Raw genomic sequence first — 14,847 nt, forward strand, 5'->3', positions numbered from 1 at the left:
AAAAAAAAAAAAAAAAAGCTTTGAGAGCAAAGAAGCTTCTTACACACCTTCACATCCTGTACAGCACCCGCCCAACACAATAGTAGCTAGCGAACACTCAATACATATTTCCTTTTTTTTTTTCCTTGAGACAGGGTCTTGCTCTATCACCAACACTGGAGTGCAGTGGCACGATCTTGGCTCACTGCAGCCTTCACCTCCCAGGATCCAGTGATCCTCCCACCTCAGCCTCCCAAGTAGCTGAGACTACAGGTGCACGCCACTGTGCCTGACTACTTTTTAATTTTTATCTTGTATTTTTAGTAGAGACAGGGTTTCACCATGTTGCCCAGGCTGATCTCGAACTCTTGGGCTCAAGCAATCCACCCACCTTGGACTCCCAAAGTGCTGGGATTACAGGCATGAGCCACCGCATCAGGTCCATATTTCTGATTAAACAGGTGACTAGTGAGTGTCCCTGCCTTTGGGAAAAAAAAGAGTCTTCCTAGTTTATTAGCCTATTTTGTTCTATTATCAGTCTATCTATTACAGCCTGCCCTAAGAGGAGGCAGCCTGGTAAGGAAGAACAGGGCCTTATCCTTTCTCTGTCTTTTCAATAATGATAGATACTCAGTAAAGACCTCTTCCCACTTGCTCAGAATACATTATTAACTGGCTTAAACAAGTGGCAATATGAAAAACTTAACCTTGAAAATCTCTCTGTATGTTAAAAGCTTGGGCATTTTTATGAATCTACAGGGCTCTTCTTCCTAATATTCTCTTCATACAGATCCAATTCCCTCAGGCTGATCACGGAGCCAAGTCACAGCTCAACAGCGTCTCCAGTGCCTCCCAGCTGTGCGTTTTCCCACAGATTCCTCTCATGTTGGGTTAGGTTTGCTTCCTTTTTTGGTAGTGTCATTTGGGTGTGAGATTCTTTTGAAAAATCTTTGCTGTTTTTTAGTCCCAAGTGAAAATGTGTATCTTCTTTCTTGCTCCTCAATGTTAGTGTCTGGTTAATAACGGATGTGCATGGATGAATTTAAAACATGGCAGCTCATCTTCATGCATGGCAAAGAGGACAAGCAAACAGTAACTCTGCCCCATGAGAAAATGGCACCACCCATGACAAGGACAGAAGGTTCCACCTTGTTCTTCTGCTTAAGATGCCAATGGGTGGTCCTAAGAAAGCACGCCTGGGAGAAGAACATGGTCAAAAATCTACATCTAATATGTATCAGGTGAGGAGCCAAAGGTGCTCATTACCTAGGCCATGGGTCAAGTTCAAATGTGGCCTCCTCACTGCAAGCTTATTTGCAATGTGTGGGGTCCCTCAAACCTTCACATAAACTGGAGTCATTCATATTTATTAACTGTCTCTACAGATTCTTCACCTATCACTTTCCTCTTCAAGGTGCATGGGGTCATTAGTGAAATCTATGTTCTTTCCTTCCACATTGGTTCTGAAACCAAGCCCTCATATTCTAACCACATCCAAGTTCATTTAGAAGGTCCCTGGGGCATCAAAAGCAGTTCAATAACACTTTGCATCAGGGGCTTCCCTGAGAAGCTCAATGATGCTTCCAGAAAAAGCGTGCTTTAAATATCTGTGAGTCATTCGTGCATCCATCCCCTTCTAGTGATCTCTAGTCCCCGCAAGCCCCAGATCCCATTCTTCCCCACACACGCTCTCTGCTGTGCTCCTAACAAGTCTTACCTGGTCCAACTCCCACTTTGATGATATCTGCTCCGGAAAGAATAAGCTCTTCTACCATTTCTCCTGTCACCACGTTCCCTGCCTGAGACAGAAAGAATACAGCTCACGATCGTGAACTACTATTGCTGGTATAAAGGTGAGGAACTCCACACCCGAACACGAGGATGTGTACGTCCTAAAGCCACCAGGCAGCTGGGGGGCAAAAAAGGAACACAGAATTTCATACCTGGAGACCACTTTTGGGAAAGGCCCCTTGGGTGAGCTGGTGGCATGAGAAGATACAGCATTATAGGATTTAAGAACTAGAAGAGACCTTAGAATGTCCAGGTCAGGGCTTTTCAGACATTTCAGCAATCAACAACAATAACAAAATCTTAGAGGGGCTGGGCGCAGTGGCTCACTCCTGTAATCCCAGCACTTTGGGAGGCTGAGGCAGGTGGATCATGAGGTCAAGAGATCGAGACCATCCTGGCCAACATGGTGAAACCTCATCTCTACTAAAAATACAAAAATTAGCTGGGCCTGGTGGTGCATGCCTGTAGTCCCAGCTACTCCAGAGGCTGAGACAGGACAATCGCTTGAACCCGGGAGGCGGAGGTTGCAGTGAGCCAAGATCGCGCCACTGCACTCCAGCCTGAATGACAGAGTGAGACTTTGTCTCAAAAAAAAAAAAAAAAAAATCTTAGAGGGACCCCAAATATAAAAAGTCAGCAATGAAACACTCTCTTGGTAATTAAAATCTTTAGTGCTGGGCAAAAAAATGTTTCACAGTTTGCAAAACCCCTGAAGACTCTCTATGGAACCCCAGAGAGTCAGAATTAGAAAACACAGTGAAGAAAATAGAAGTGTGCCTCCCTCTCTAGGGCTGGGATTCCCATCTAGACAGGAAAGGGCAGATGAGCCCTCATGGACCACATAGCATCTGCACGTGCTCAGTTTACAGAACAGGAAACTTTGGCCTAAGAATAAACACACAAGCCTCCAGGAAGTGGCAGAATCTATCAACCAGAAGGATGTGTCTGGTTTGGAAATAGTACAAGTTCTTTCACTGCAGGAGTCTAGAAGTGCAAAATAGCCCTTTTATTACAACTCACTGCCCTGTGGATTTCTTCAGCCAGTATATAGGATACTTGGCAAGATGCCCTGGCTGAGTTTTCACAACTGTGCAAAGTCATATTTTGCAAAATGAATCCTTACTCATTCCACTCATGTTTTTTGCACTGAAGTCCAAGTGTCTTCTCGCTGAATTGTTTCCTAAGGGAAATGCTGAATTGCTTCCCAGAGGGAATTTTTTTTTTTAACGTAGACAAAGTGACTTTTAACTTCATATAAAAGGATGTGGGGAAAAGGTGATAAGGAGGGCTCAAAGCTTCAATCCAAACAGCAGCTGACAATGGAAAAATCACAGATGGCCCAGAAAGAGGACTACAGGTAGATTAAAGAATTAAAATTAAAGTTATACTCCCCAAATTCAGAAGGAAACCTGGAATACCTTCAATAAGTATAAAAGTGAAAAAACGTAACGACAGAGCCGTCTACATAAAAACTAAAAACTTGGCCAAGTGCAGCGGCTCACACCTATAATCACAGCACTTGGGAGGCTGAGGTAAGTGGACTGCTTGAGCCCAGGAGTTCGAGACCAGCCTGGGCAACATGGCGAAACTCCGTCTCCATGTAAAAAAAAAAGAAAAAAGAAAAAAAAACGTACATATACATAAACACGGATATTCATACAATCAGCAAATACCCAGGTAGAGAAAAATATCTACAATTTTGACAAAGGGTTATTATCCTTAACATAGTAAGAACTCTTACAAACCTGTAAGAAAAAAGCTAACATCTCACAGAGTAAGTGCCAAAGGACATGAACACACTACTGAAAGAAATAAGTGGCTAAGAAAAATGGAAAAAGTGTTCAACCTCCCGAATAACCAAATGTAAACTAAGGTACCAATGAGGTACTACCTTTCACTTAACAAATTATCAGTAGTTGTAAACAGTAAATACTAAAGAGAAAACATCAGGCGGAACCTCTCTTTCTTCTGGGAAAATTTATCATAGTCTGTTTTCCCAGAAAGCAATTTGTCCATATAAAAGAAATATGCACTTCTTTGTATTCAATAATTCTTCTAAGATTCTCTCCCAAGGAAATAATCATAAGGGTGGACAAGCATTTAACTACAAAGATGTATTCTCTATAACAGTGCAGAACTGTAAATACATTCCCCAAAATGGAATGAGCCAACAGTGTATGACCCATCCATGCGATGTTTTTTGTGTTTTGTTTTGTTTTGCTTTTGAGACGGAGTCTCGCTCTGTCGCCCAGGCTGGAGTGCAGTGGCATGATCTCACTGCAACCTCTGCCTCCTGGGTTCAAGTGATTCTCCTGCCTCAGCCTCCCTAGTAGCTGGTATTACAGGCACACTCCCCACTGCCCGGCTCATTTTTGTATTTTTAGTAGACACAGGGTTTCGCCAAGTTGGCCAGGCTGGTCTCGAACTCCTGACCTCAGGTGATCTGCCCACCTTGGCCTCCCAAAGTGCTGCAATTACAGGTGTGAGTCACCACACCCAGCCTAAGAGTGGTTTAACAGCGTGGGAAAAATGCTTAAATGCTTTTAGTATAATGTTGGGAGAAATAGAAAGATTTCGATTTTGTTATTTAAAAAAGTATATGTGAGTATGAAAAAATACACCAAAATGCTAACAGATGATGTCTAGGTGAAGAGATGATCTCACTTTTATTATTTTCTTCTTTAATCTTTTCTGGATTTTATACTAGGAAGTGTGTTACTTTTATAATTAAATGGGGGCAGGAGTGTTTAGTTTTGTTTTTTAAAGTGCGAGGAACAGCATGAGCTCTGTCCCTGAGAACCTAACAGGAGCCTAAGAAGCAGGGCGCAAGCTCCAGTTCCTCCCCAGTGGCTGACTTGCTAAACAACCAAACCAAACCACAAAAACTTTAGAGAAGCTACTCGAAGCCCACCACACATTTTCTTTTCTTTTCTTATTCTTTTTGAGACAGGGTCTCATTCTTGTCTCCCAGGCTGGAGTGTAGAGGCACAAACATGGCTTGCTGCAGCGTGAACCTCCCAGGCTCAAGCGATTCTCCTGTCTCAGCCTCCCAAGTAGCTGGGATTACAGGCATGTGCCACCACGCCTGACCAATTTTTGTATTTTCTGTAGAGACAAGAGGTTCGCCTTGTTGCCTAGGCTGGTCTCAAGCTCCTGAGCTCAAGCAAATCTGCCTGCCTCAGCCTCCCAAAGTGCTGGGATTACAGGCATGAGCCACCGCACCCAGCCACAATTTCATTTTCTTTTCTTTTTTTTTTTTTGAGATGGAGTCTCGCTGTCGCCCAGGCTGGAGTGCCTGGCGCAATCTCGGCTCACTGCAAGCTCCGCCTCCCAGGTTTACGCCATTCTCCTGCCTCAGCCTCCCGAGTAGCTGGGACTACAGGCGCCCGCCATCTCGCCCAGCTAGTTTTTTGTATTTTTTAGTAGAGACGGGGTTTCACCGTGTAGGCCAATTCATTTTCAATGTGGATTTCTTTTCCCCAATCTGGCGCCACCTATGAACCATTTTAAGGGGCTACTTTAGACAAATTAATTCAAGTCAGCTCACCATAGACGTACCAGGTACAACCAAATAGAGTCGAAGTAAGTTCTACTTACTTACTTACTTGTTTATTTTTAAAACAGAGATAGGGTCTTGCTATGTTGCCCAGGCTGGTCTCTAACTCCTGGCCTCAAGTAATCCCCCCGCCTCTGCCTCCCAAAATGCTGGGATTACAGGCATGAGCCACCTCAACTGGCCAAAGTCAGTTTAAAAACATCAAGAAGACTGACACCGCTTTAGTAACCCAGAAGCTTGTGTAAATGTCTCTCCATCCCATCAGCTACCTGTGTGGCTGCTGGATCTGTCCATGGTCCAAATGTGGTCACTGCCACTGTGTGGAAAAACCCAAAGTGATTATGAAATGCCTCAACCATGAGGCACAGCACAGCAAGAATGCTGCCAGGAGGACGGGGAAGTTTCCATCGGCAGGAACAAAAAGCTGTCAGTTCAAGTTTGAAATCGAGAAGGGCAAAATAAGGGAAAAGAGGAAAAGACCAAATCAGAAATGAGAATACGACAGGAGTGTGGTCAGGCTTTAGTGAAGTCCCTGGTGTGCCGGCAAGCAGCCTCTGGGAATGGGGTGTGATAACCGGGGCCAGGAAGCAGCTGGTCAGGGTGATTAAGTGAGGAGTCTCCTTTATCTTGTCATGAAGCACCTTGGGTGTGGAGTGGAGGACTGTCAGAATGGGACTGTGTGTAGCAGCACAGCAGGCTCAGTCACCTAGGCAGTTCATGCACGTTCATTTCTTGGGCAGCCATGACAACATGGAAGCAATGAGCCCTTGTCCAGAGCACTGAGGCAGACAGACAGAGGTTTCTGCCAGTCAACCCCTCTTCCTAGGGAAGCCAAGAATGTTTCCGGCTCCCCCATGCTCTGGAAGGCAACAATTGCTCCTCTGTGTCAAGGAGAGGTTGAAGGTCATGGAAAAGACAAAAAAGTAGCCAAGTCAAGACTTCAACTACTTTTGTACCCTTTTTTTTTAAAGTTGGTATGGTCTGAATGTTTATGTCCCTCCAAAATTAATGTGTTGAAATCTTTACCCTCAAGGTGGTGATATTAGCAGGTGGGGATTTAGGGAGGTGATTAGGTAGGTCATGGGGGCGGAGCCCTAAACAATGGGATTAGTGCCCTTCTAAAAGAGGCCTGAGAGAGATCCACAAGAGGCGACAATGAAAAGACGACCATCTATGTATGAGCCAGGAAGCGGGCCCTCACCAGATACTGAATCTGCCTTGATATTGGACTCCCTAGCCTCCAGAACTGTGAAAATAAACTTCTGATTTGTACTTTTATTTATTTATTTATTTATTTTTGAGACAGGGTCTCACTTTGTTGCCCAGGCTGGAGTGCAAAGGCGCAATCACAGCTCACTATAACCTCAACTTCCCAGGCTCAGGTGATCCTCCCACCTCAGCCTCCCAAGTAGCTGGGACTACAGGCATGTGACACCACGCCCAGCTAGTGTTTTGTATTTTTAGTAGAGATAGGGATTCTCCATGTTGGCGAGGCTGGTCTCAAACTCCTGGGCTCAAGCAATCTGCCTGCCTCAGCCTCCCAAAGTGGTAGGATTACAGGTATGGGCCACCACACCAGGCCAACTTCTGATTTTTATAATATAAGCTATTCAGTTTATCGCATCTTGTTACTGCAGCCTGAATAGAATGACAAAAGTTCTCTGGGCAAAATAAAACAAAATTGCTTTGCCCCAATTTTTCCAGCTTTCCTTTAGGCCTCAACATCTATGGCAAAGTAAGTTCAGAAAGATCTGGGGTGGAATGCTGGACCTCCCTCATTACTTGGTACTTCCGAGCAAATCACTTCAACTCAAGAGTCTCCATTTATCCTGCTATAAAATGGGGGTGGATGTACCCACTTTAGTCTCTCAAATTCTGAGCACAAGGCCCAGCTCTTGGTGGTGCTTTACAATGTTAGTCTCTCCACTTAAGAGTGCTTTCTGTTTATTGCTCCTTTACCCATTCTTTTTAGTTTTTTTGTAATTGTGGTCAAATACACATAACATAAAATTTACTAGGTGCAAATTTTACATATAGAAAATAAAAGTAAAATTTTGTTTTTTAATTTTTTAAAATTTTACGTGAAGGTACTTAGTGCCACTGAGCTATACACCTAAAATTCATTTTATTTTAAATTATTTAATACAAAAGTTATTTGTTAATAAATAAGTTTTTAGCTGTACGGTTCACTGGCATTAAGTACATTCACACTGTTGTACAACCAACACCATTATCCATCTCTGGAACTTTTTAAACATCCCAAACTGAAATTCTGTACCCATTAAACAGTAACTTCTTCACCCACTTTTACTGGTTTTCTGGGGTCCTCTGGCAAGAAAAATCCTTTCCATGGGATGGTAACAGGCAAGGGTTGGCAAACAGGTAGCAGGTGGCTAGATTTGGCCCACAGGCTATGATGTGCCAACCCCTAACATAAAAAGAGAAATATGGCCAGGCACGGTGGCTCACGTCTATAATCCCAACACTTTGAGAGGCCGAGGCAGGTGGATCACCTGAGGTCAGGAGTTCGAGACCAGCCTGGCCAACATGGTAAACCTCGTCTGTACTAAAAATACAAAAATTAACCAGGTGCGCTACTCAGGAGAATCACTTGATCTTGGAGGCAGAGGTTGCAATGAGCCCAGGTCGCGCCACCACACTCCAGCCTGGGCAACAGAGTGAGACTCTGTATCAACAATAACAACGACAACAACAACAAAAAGGAGTATCAACCCCAGTGACTGCTCCCAAGCACATGGAAAATGTCCCACTACCTGCCAGTGGAAACATAGCTGCTATCAAGGCAATAGCCACGTTAAACTGAGTTTATTATGCAGCTCTTCAGAGATAACATCACATTCCTAGCTTTCAGCTATGGTTCCAGAAAGTGGGTGAATACAGCAAATCCAGGGAACACAGCCTGAGAGGTGCTCTCAGCCATACACACCCCTTGTACCTCAGGGGAGGCACACTCAACTGATGACGCCCTAGACCTGCCCCAAGCCTTCAAGAACATTCAAAGGATGTGTCCGTCTCTCTGTGAAGAGGTGTAGAGTGGAAACGTCTCCGTGTGGCTCAGAACCTTGAGAAAGAACGTGGGCAGGCCAATGAGCCACCAGTCACGGATGGAAACATCAGGGTCCAGCCGTGGAAATCTAGCCTATGGCTCCCGGAGATCTGCCCAAAGCGGCTGACATGGCATTGCCCCAGGGTAGTAGAACTTGGCCTCTATCTAATCTTAACAGATTAGATCTCAAGGACCTATTTCCTCCAGACCAGGTCAGAAAGAGCCACCAGCACAAAAACATTTCCCAGAGCCAACACAGGGACCTCCAAGTCCCAGTGTGTCCAGAATTGGTTCCTTCCGGTGGGTTCTTGGTCTTGCCAATTTCAAGAATGAAGCCGCAGACCCTGGCAGTGAGTGTTACAGTTCTTGAAGATGGTGTGTCCAGAGTTTGTTCCTTCAGATGTTCGGATGTGTCTGGAGTTTCTTCCTTCTGGTGGGTTTGTGGTCTCGCTGACTTCAGGAGTGAAGCCACAGACCTTCTCGGTGAGTGTTACAGCTCTTAAAGGTGGTGCATCCAGAGTTGTTCATTCTTTACAGTGACTGTTACAGCTCTTAAAGGTGGCGCGTCTGGCGTTGTTCGTTCCTCTAGGTGGGTTCGTGGTCTCGCTGACTTCAGGAGTGAAGCTGCAGACCTTCACGGTGAGTGTTACAGCTCTTAAAGGTGGCGCACCCGGAGGTATTCATTCCTCCTGGTGGGTTCGTGGTCTTGCTGACTTCAGAAGTGAAGCTGCAGACCTTCGCGGTGAGCGTTACAGCTCATAAAGATAGTGCAGACCGAAACAGTGAGCGGCAGCAAGATTTATTGCAAAGAGCGAAAAAACAAACCCTCCACGGTGTGGAAGAGGACCTGAGTGGGTTGCCAGTGCTGGCGCAAGTGGCCAGCTTTTATTCCCTTATTTGGCCCCGCCCATATCCTGCTGATTGGTCCATTTTACAGAGTGCTGACTGGTGCATTTACAAACCTTTAGCTAGATACAGAGCGCTGATTGGTGCATTTTTACAGAGAGGTGATTGGTGCATTTACAATCCTTTAGCTAGACACAGAGTGCTGATTGGTGCATTTACAAACCTTCAGCTAGACACAGAGCACTGATTGGTGCAATTACAATCCTCTAGCTAGACAGAAAAGTTCTCCAAGTCCCCACTTGACCCAGAAAGTCCAGCTGGCTTCACCTCTCACCAGCAAGACTGAGTTGGTGGCATGTGGGGGACAATAGCAAAAAGTCGCAGGCCCAGGCAAGTCACCTGGCCCTGAATACAAGATCCAGCTCTCACTGGTGGTGTAACCCTCAGAAGGCTCCCTGAGCTCTCTAGGACAAAGTTTCACGTCAACAAAAGTAGGCGCTATTATCTCTACTCAAAGGTTTGTTATTATAAAAGAAGTTCTGGCCAGGTATGGTGATTCATGCCTGTAATTTCAGCACTTTAGGAGGCAGAGGTAGGAGGATTGCTTGAAGCTGGGAGTTTGAGATCAGCCTGGGCAACACTGTAAGATTCTGTTTCTACAAACATTTTTTTTTTTTTTAAAGAAGTGCCTAGTCTATGCTAGTGCCTTTTTCCACAGTACTGAGAATGTACCCCAAAACACATTATTCTCTTTCCTCCCTGAAAGCCACCAGGCAAACCAGCCACAGGACCTGGTATACTCTTCGATCAGCCAGCCCCTCAATATGACCTTTTCTGCCAAAGTTGTTCTCTAGAAATCCCTGCTTCTCCTACCTCTATGTGGCAAGGCTCATCTTAGGTGAAAGGCAAGAAAAAAAAAAAAAAAAAAAAAAAAACAGGAGAAACTGGGCACAGGGAGTGACAAGCCCTCACTCCTGGTGCAGAGGCTGGGAACTGCCAGCTTCTGCCTGGAACGTTTGCAAGCATCCTTTCTGTTCACTGTATTGTAACAATCATAACACACTCCATTCCATAACACTCAGTCCTCATAGTACATCATTCAGTTCCAAAACACTGGATAAATATGAATGCGTCTTCACTATGCCTCCAAAAGCCATAAGAGAAATTATGTTTCAAAAACACCAAAAACCAAGGACATAAAAGTACTGGAGGTTTCCAAATGAATCACAGATTTCAAGGGTAACTGCAGGCACAGAGCAGCTTAAGAATAAACACCTACCTTGCCAAAGTCTCCTGTTCATTGCTGGGGAAACCAGTAAGAGCAGTGAAAACATACTCCTGGGCCAGCCAGGCAGCAGGTGCTGGAGAGGGTCTCGCTGTTGGTGGCTTCCCAGACAGCTGTGGGAACTCTGAACCAATCTCTTCCCTCCCAGTTAACTCCCCCATAGCAACTCCTAAGTTCTACACTGGTACCAACACCCTTTCCCTCGTCTTACCCAGCCCCCTCCTTCCTGCACTTCCCTCCTTCCTGGTCTTTGTCCTTCCAGAGGCGACAGGCAGGCTCTCTAGACTGTCCAACAGGCAGCTTGCAGCTCTCAGCAGGCCCGGCTGTGAACTACACCCCACAGCAGCTCCAGTTTGCAGAAGGCAATGGACAGCTTGGGAACACTAATGCATTTCCACTATCACTTGTCATTTTAAAGAGTGACACACATTTTCTCTCTCTTCTTAAAACAAACCCCACATTACCCTCCATCTTTCTTCTCCATCTCTGACTCAGTTCTCAGAGCAGGTGCCCTTGATGACACTCACCAGAGACAAGCAACTGCTAGTGAAGGCGGCGCTGTTATAAAACTGCATCCCATCTGAGCCCCAGAGTCATTCTCCAGCCATGAGGATCCTCAACCTCCTTTTCACAGGTGAGGAAAGTGAGATTCAGAAAGAATGCAACTTCCCCAGTGTGACTCAGCTCATGTGCCCACACTGACTTCTGGGGTGCTATGGGCTGAATGTTTGTGTCCCCCACAAACTCCTATGCTGAAACTGAATCTTCAATCCAATGGCATTAGGAGGTGGGGCCTTTGGGAGGTGATTAGGTCATAAGGGTGCAGCCTTCATGAATGGGATTAGTGCCCTCACAAGAGAGGTTCCAAGGAGCCTGTATGCCTCTTCCACCGTATGAAGACGCAGCAAGAAGGCACCACCTATGAGGAACGGTGAAACCAGACACTAAATCAGCCAACACCTTGATTTTGATTTCTGTCCAAAATCACAGAACTGTGAGCAATTACATTCTGTTGTTTATACACCAGTCGGTTTATGGTATTTTATGATGGCAGGCCAAACAGACAAAGAGCATTAAGGAGTGAGTTTAACAGTGATACAACCAGCTGGAAAGTAAAGAGAAGGAAAAAGAGCAAGTGAGGTATCTGGGAAATGATATTAAAGATTCGCTCCAGAAACCAAGGAATATATACACACAGCTGACATAAAGCAACATGGTGAATCTCAAATATACTGTCAAGAAAAAGAAGATCAAAAGATACAAAGGATTACCACTTATGGAACATTTACCAGTTTATCATACTAATAAAGGCTATGATGAAGGATACAGATGAACAGCCTGATGAAGCGAGACATAGGGTGAGGTCTAGAAGAGTCCAGAGTGCAGGAGCTTCTGTCCCCACAGAGCTGGAGTCTGCCACCCTCCAGGCATGTAGACGTGTTACTAGCCAGGAAGCTTTCAAAACCCCATACTTTGGGGGTTTCTATGAAGGCCTCATCAAGGAGGCATAATGGATTATTAACTCTACTTCCAGCCCTCTCCCCTCTCTGGAAAATGGAGGACAGGGCTGGAAGCTCCAAGCTTCTCATCATGGCTTGGTCTATCTGGTACCCCCACACAGAAGCCCATTAAGAGTTGTCTTGTTAGGACAAGAGCAGCTGCACTGCTATCACCCAGGAAATCCCAAAGGATTTAGGAACCATGTGTCAGGAACCAGGGTCAAAGATCAAATATTAGAACAAAAGCTACTCCTACCATCCAGGAAATCCCAAGGGATTCAGAAACTCTGTCCCAGGTGCTCTCATCACTCCGGAAATTACAAAGGTTCTAGAAGCTGTGTCAGCAACCAGGATCAAAGAGCAAATATTAGAACAAAAGATTCTCTGGGCACCGTTATCTACAAGGGTTTTAAGAGTTCTGTCTCAAGAACCAAGGGCTGAGGCCAATAAACACATATATATTTCCAACTATTTAATAGTGTTCAACAAACATCATCAAAAACAATGAAGTTGGCTGTTCTATTACAGAGAACACAGTGAATTTTTCTATTTCCCAACCCACTTCTAACACTGGTACAGCTGGTTGACCTTGGAACAATTCTTTTTTTTTTTTTTTTTTTTTTTGAGACAGTCTCACTGTCACCCAGGCTGGAGTGCAGTGGCGAGATCTCGGCTCACTGCCACCTCTGCCTCCCGGGTTCAAGCAATTCTCTGCCTCAGCCTCCCAAGTAGCTTGGATTACAGTTGCCTGCCACCACGCCTGGCTAATTTTTGTCCTTTTTTTGTTTTTTAGTAGAGACAGGATTTCACCATCTTGCCCAGGCTGGTCTTGAACTCTTGACCTCGTGATCCACCCACCTCAGCCTCCCAAAGTGCTGGGATTACAGGTGTGAGCCACGGCGCCTGGCCAACTCTTTTCTTTTTTTGGGACGGAGTCTCCCTCTGTTGCCCAGGCTGGAGTGCAGTGGCATGATCTTGGCTCACTGCAACCTCCACCTCCTGGGTTCAAGAGATTCTCCTGCCTCAGCCTCCCGAGTAGTTGGGAGTAAAGGTGCGCACCACCATGCCTGGCTAATTTTTGTATCTTTAATAGAGACAGGGTTTCGCCATGTTGGCCACGCTGGTCTCAAATTCCTGACCTCAGGTGATCCACCCACCTCGGCCTCCCAAAGTGCCGGGATTACAGGTGTGAGCCATTGCACCCGGCTGGAACAATTCTTGATCCTTTCTTCCTACGTGTTTGAAAAGCATAAAAATACTTAACAATCCTTGGAAGTCCTTTAAGAAGACTTTACTCCATAACAATTCCTTCCTTCCAACTGTCTTACAATGATGACATATACAAGAAGAAATGAAGTTCAAAATTCAAAAAACGAAGGGTTAGGTAAATTATCTAGTGGTCAATCAGTATGTGCCATCATAATTAGAATTAGCAAAAACTTGCGTAATTACAATACAGGTTTTTGCAAAAGCCCAAGTTGTATTTTAGAGCTTCTAAATCCCTTTTTCTGCCAATCCATCTTTCCCAAAAGTCACAAATCTACATTCTAACTAGTTAAGGTGCAAGTAATTAGGAAAATACAGGAAAAGTCAAGAAACAAAACTCCTAGATAAAATACACCACCGACCGATTCGCCACTGATAATAGACTGTCATGAAATGTTCATATCATGGACTCCCAACTCCTACAGCAGAGTTTTCCATTGGCAGTAGGGGTGGGACATGGAGTGTCACCTACATATGTGACACTCAAACCCAGTCACATGTTTTCAATATTAAAAGACACTCTCTGTTAAGAAGTACTATAGACCCTTTTAAAGGTATCATATGGGGCCAGGTGCAGTGGCTCACACCTGTAATCTCAGCACTTTGGGAGATCAAGGTGGGCGGATCACCTGAGGTCAGGAGTTCAAGACCAGCCTGGCCAACATGGTGCAACCCAGTCTCTACTAAAAATACAAAAAATCAGCCAGGCATGGTGGTGGGCACCTATAATCCCAGCTACTCGGGAGGCTGAGGCACAAGAATCGCTTAAACCCGGGAGGTATATGTTGCAGTGAGCTGACATAGCCCCACTGCACTCCAGCCTGGGTAACAGAGTGAGACTCCTTCTCAAACAAAAAAAGTATCAGATAGTAAGAAACATGTGATGATACTTACGAAAAACTGGAGCCAATATCCTACGAAGTTGATGGGAATTTTATTATTTATAGAGGAAAGCTAGTTTTCAGATCTTCCATGGTGGCTACCTATCCTTTCCCAAATGATCCTCAATTAATTTTTGACCAAAGAAGCACCAAAAGCTCTGAAGAGAATACATCTCCCCCGACACACTGAACAACTCCCTCGTGGCTTCCCCATTTTGAGAATGTTCTACCATAATATTCTACCGTACTTACCATAATGGTGTGTTCAGGAAATTTGGCACGGACGAGTTTCACGAATTCCACAAAATGTTCTGAATACCCATTGGCCACATCCAGGCAAATAAACTTAACCTGTGGCACAGCTTTCAAGATGCTGGTCATCTTTTCCAGATCGTTCTGCCCACTGCCGGAACTCACGGCTACGTGCTGCACCAAAATAAACCAAGAAGACAGGCATGAACAGTAGCATTCAGACATCAGACCCTGCCCCATCTATGCACCTATTCTGGGACAGTACAACAACCCTTTTAGGTCTACCCTAATCAAATGCACAATGCACCTGCTCAAGACACATGCAACAGCAGAGGTAAAAGGGATTCATTCATTAAATTATCTAAACTTTGGCCAGGCACGGTGGCTCATGCTGTAATCCTAGCACTTTGGGAGGCTAAGGCAGG

The 14,847-nt window shown here is 45.0% G+C and overlaps 1 protein-coding gene across 2 annotated transcripts in view; it reads right to left on the reverse strand.

Moving 5' to 3' along the window:
- The window catches only part of GMPR (guanosine monophosphate reductase), a 48,480-nt gene that overhangs the window by 18,783 nt on the left and 14,850 nt on the right, over positions 1-14,847 (reverse strand). For both annotated transcript variants that reach the window (XR_001888194.1, XM_017887088.1), the window contains exons 4-5: positions 14,423-14,596; positions 1,697-1,778 (exon numbers count right to left, since the gene is read on the reverse strand). Coding sequence is in view for 1 of the 2 variants with exons in the window: in XM_017887088.1 (XP_017742577.1) it covers positions 1,697-1,778; positions 14,423-14,596 (256 nt within the window). In the remaining variant the exon portion in view is untranslated. The remainder of the gene's footprint in view (positions 1-1,696; positions 1,779-14,422; positions 14,597-14,847) is intronic.

This window comes from Rhinopithecus bieti, unplaced genomic scaffold, assembly GCF_001698545.2.
Source record: "Rhinopithecus bieti isolate Rb0 unplaced genomic scaffold, ASM169854v2 scaffold_16601, whole genome shotgun sequence".
NCBI classification, from domain to species: Eukaryota; Metazoa; Chordata; class Mammalia; order Primates; family Cercopithecidae; genus Rhinopithecus; species Rhinopithecus bieti.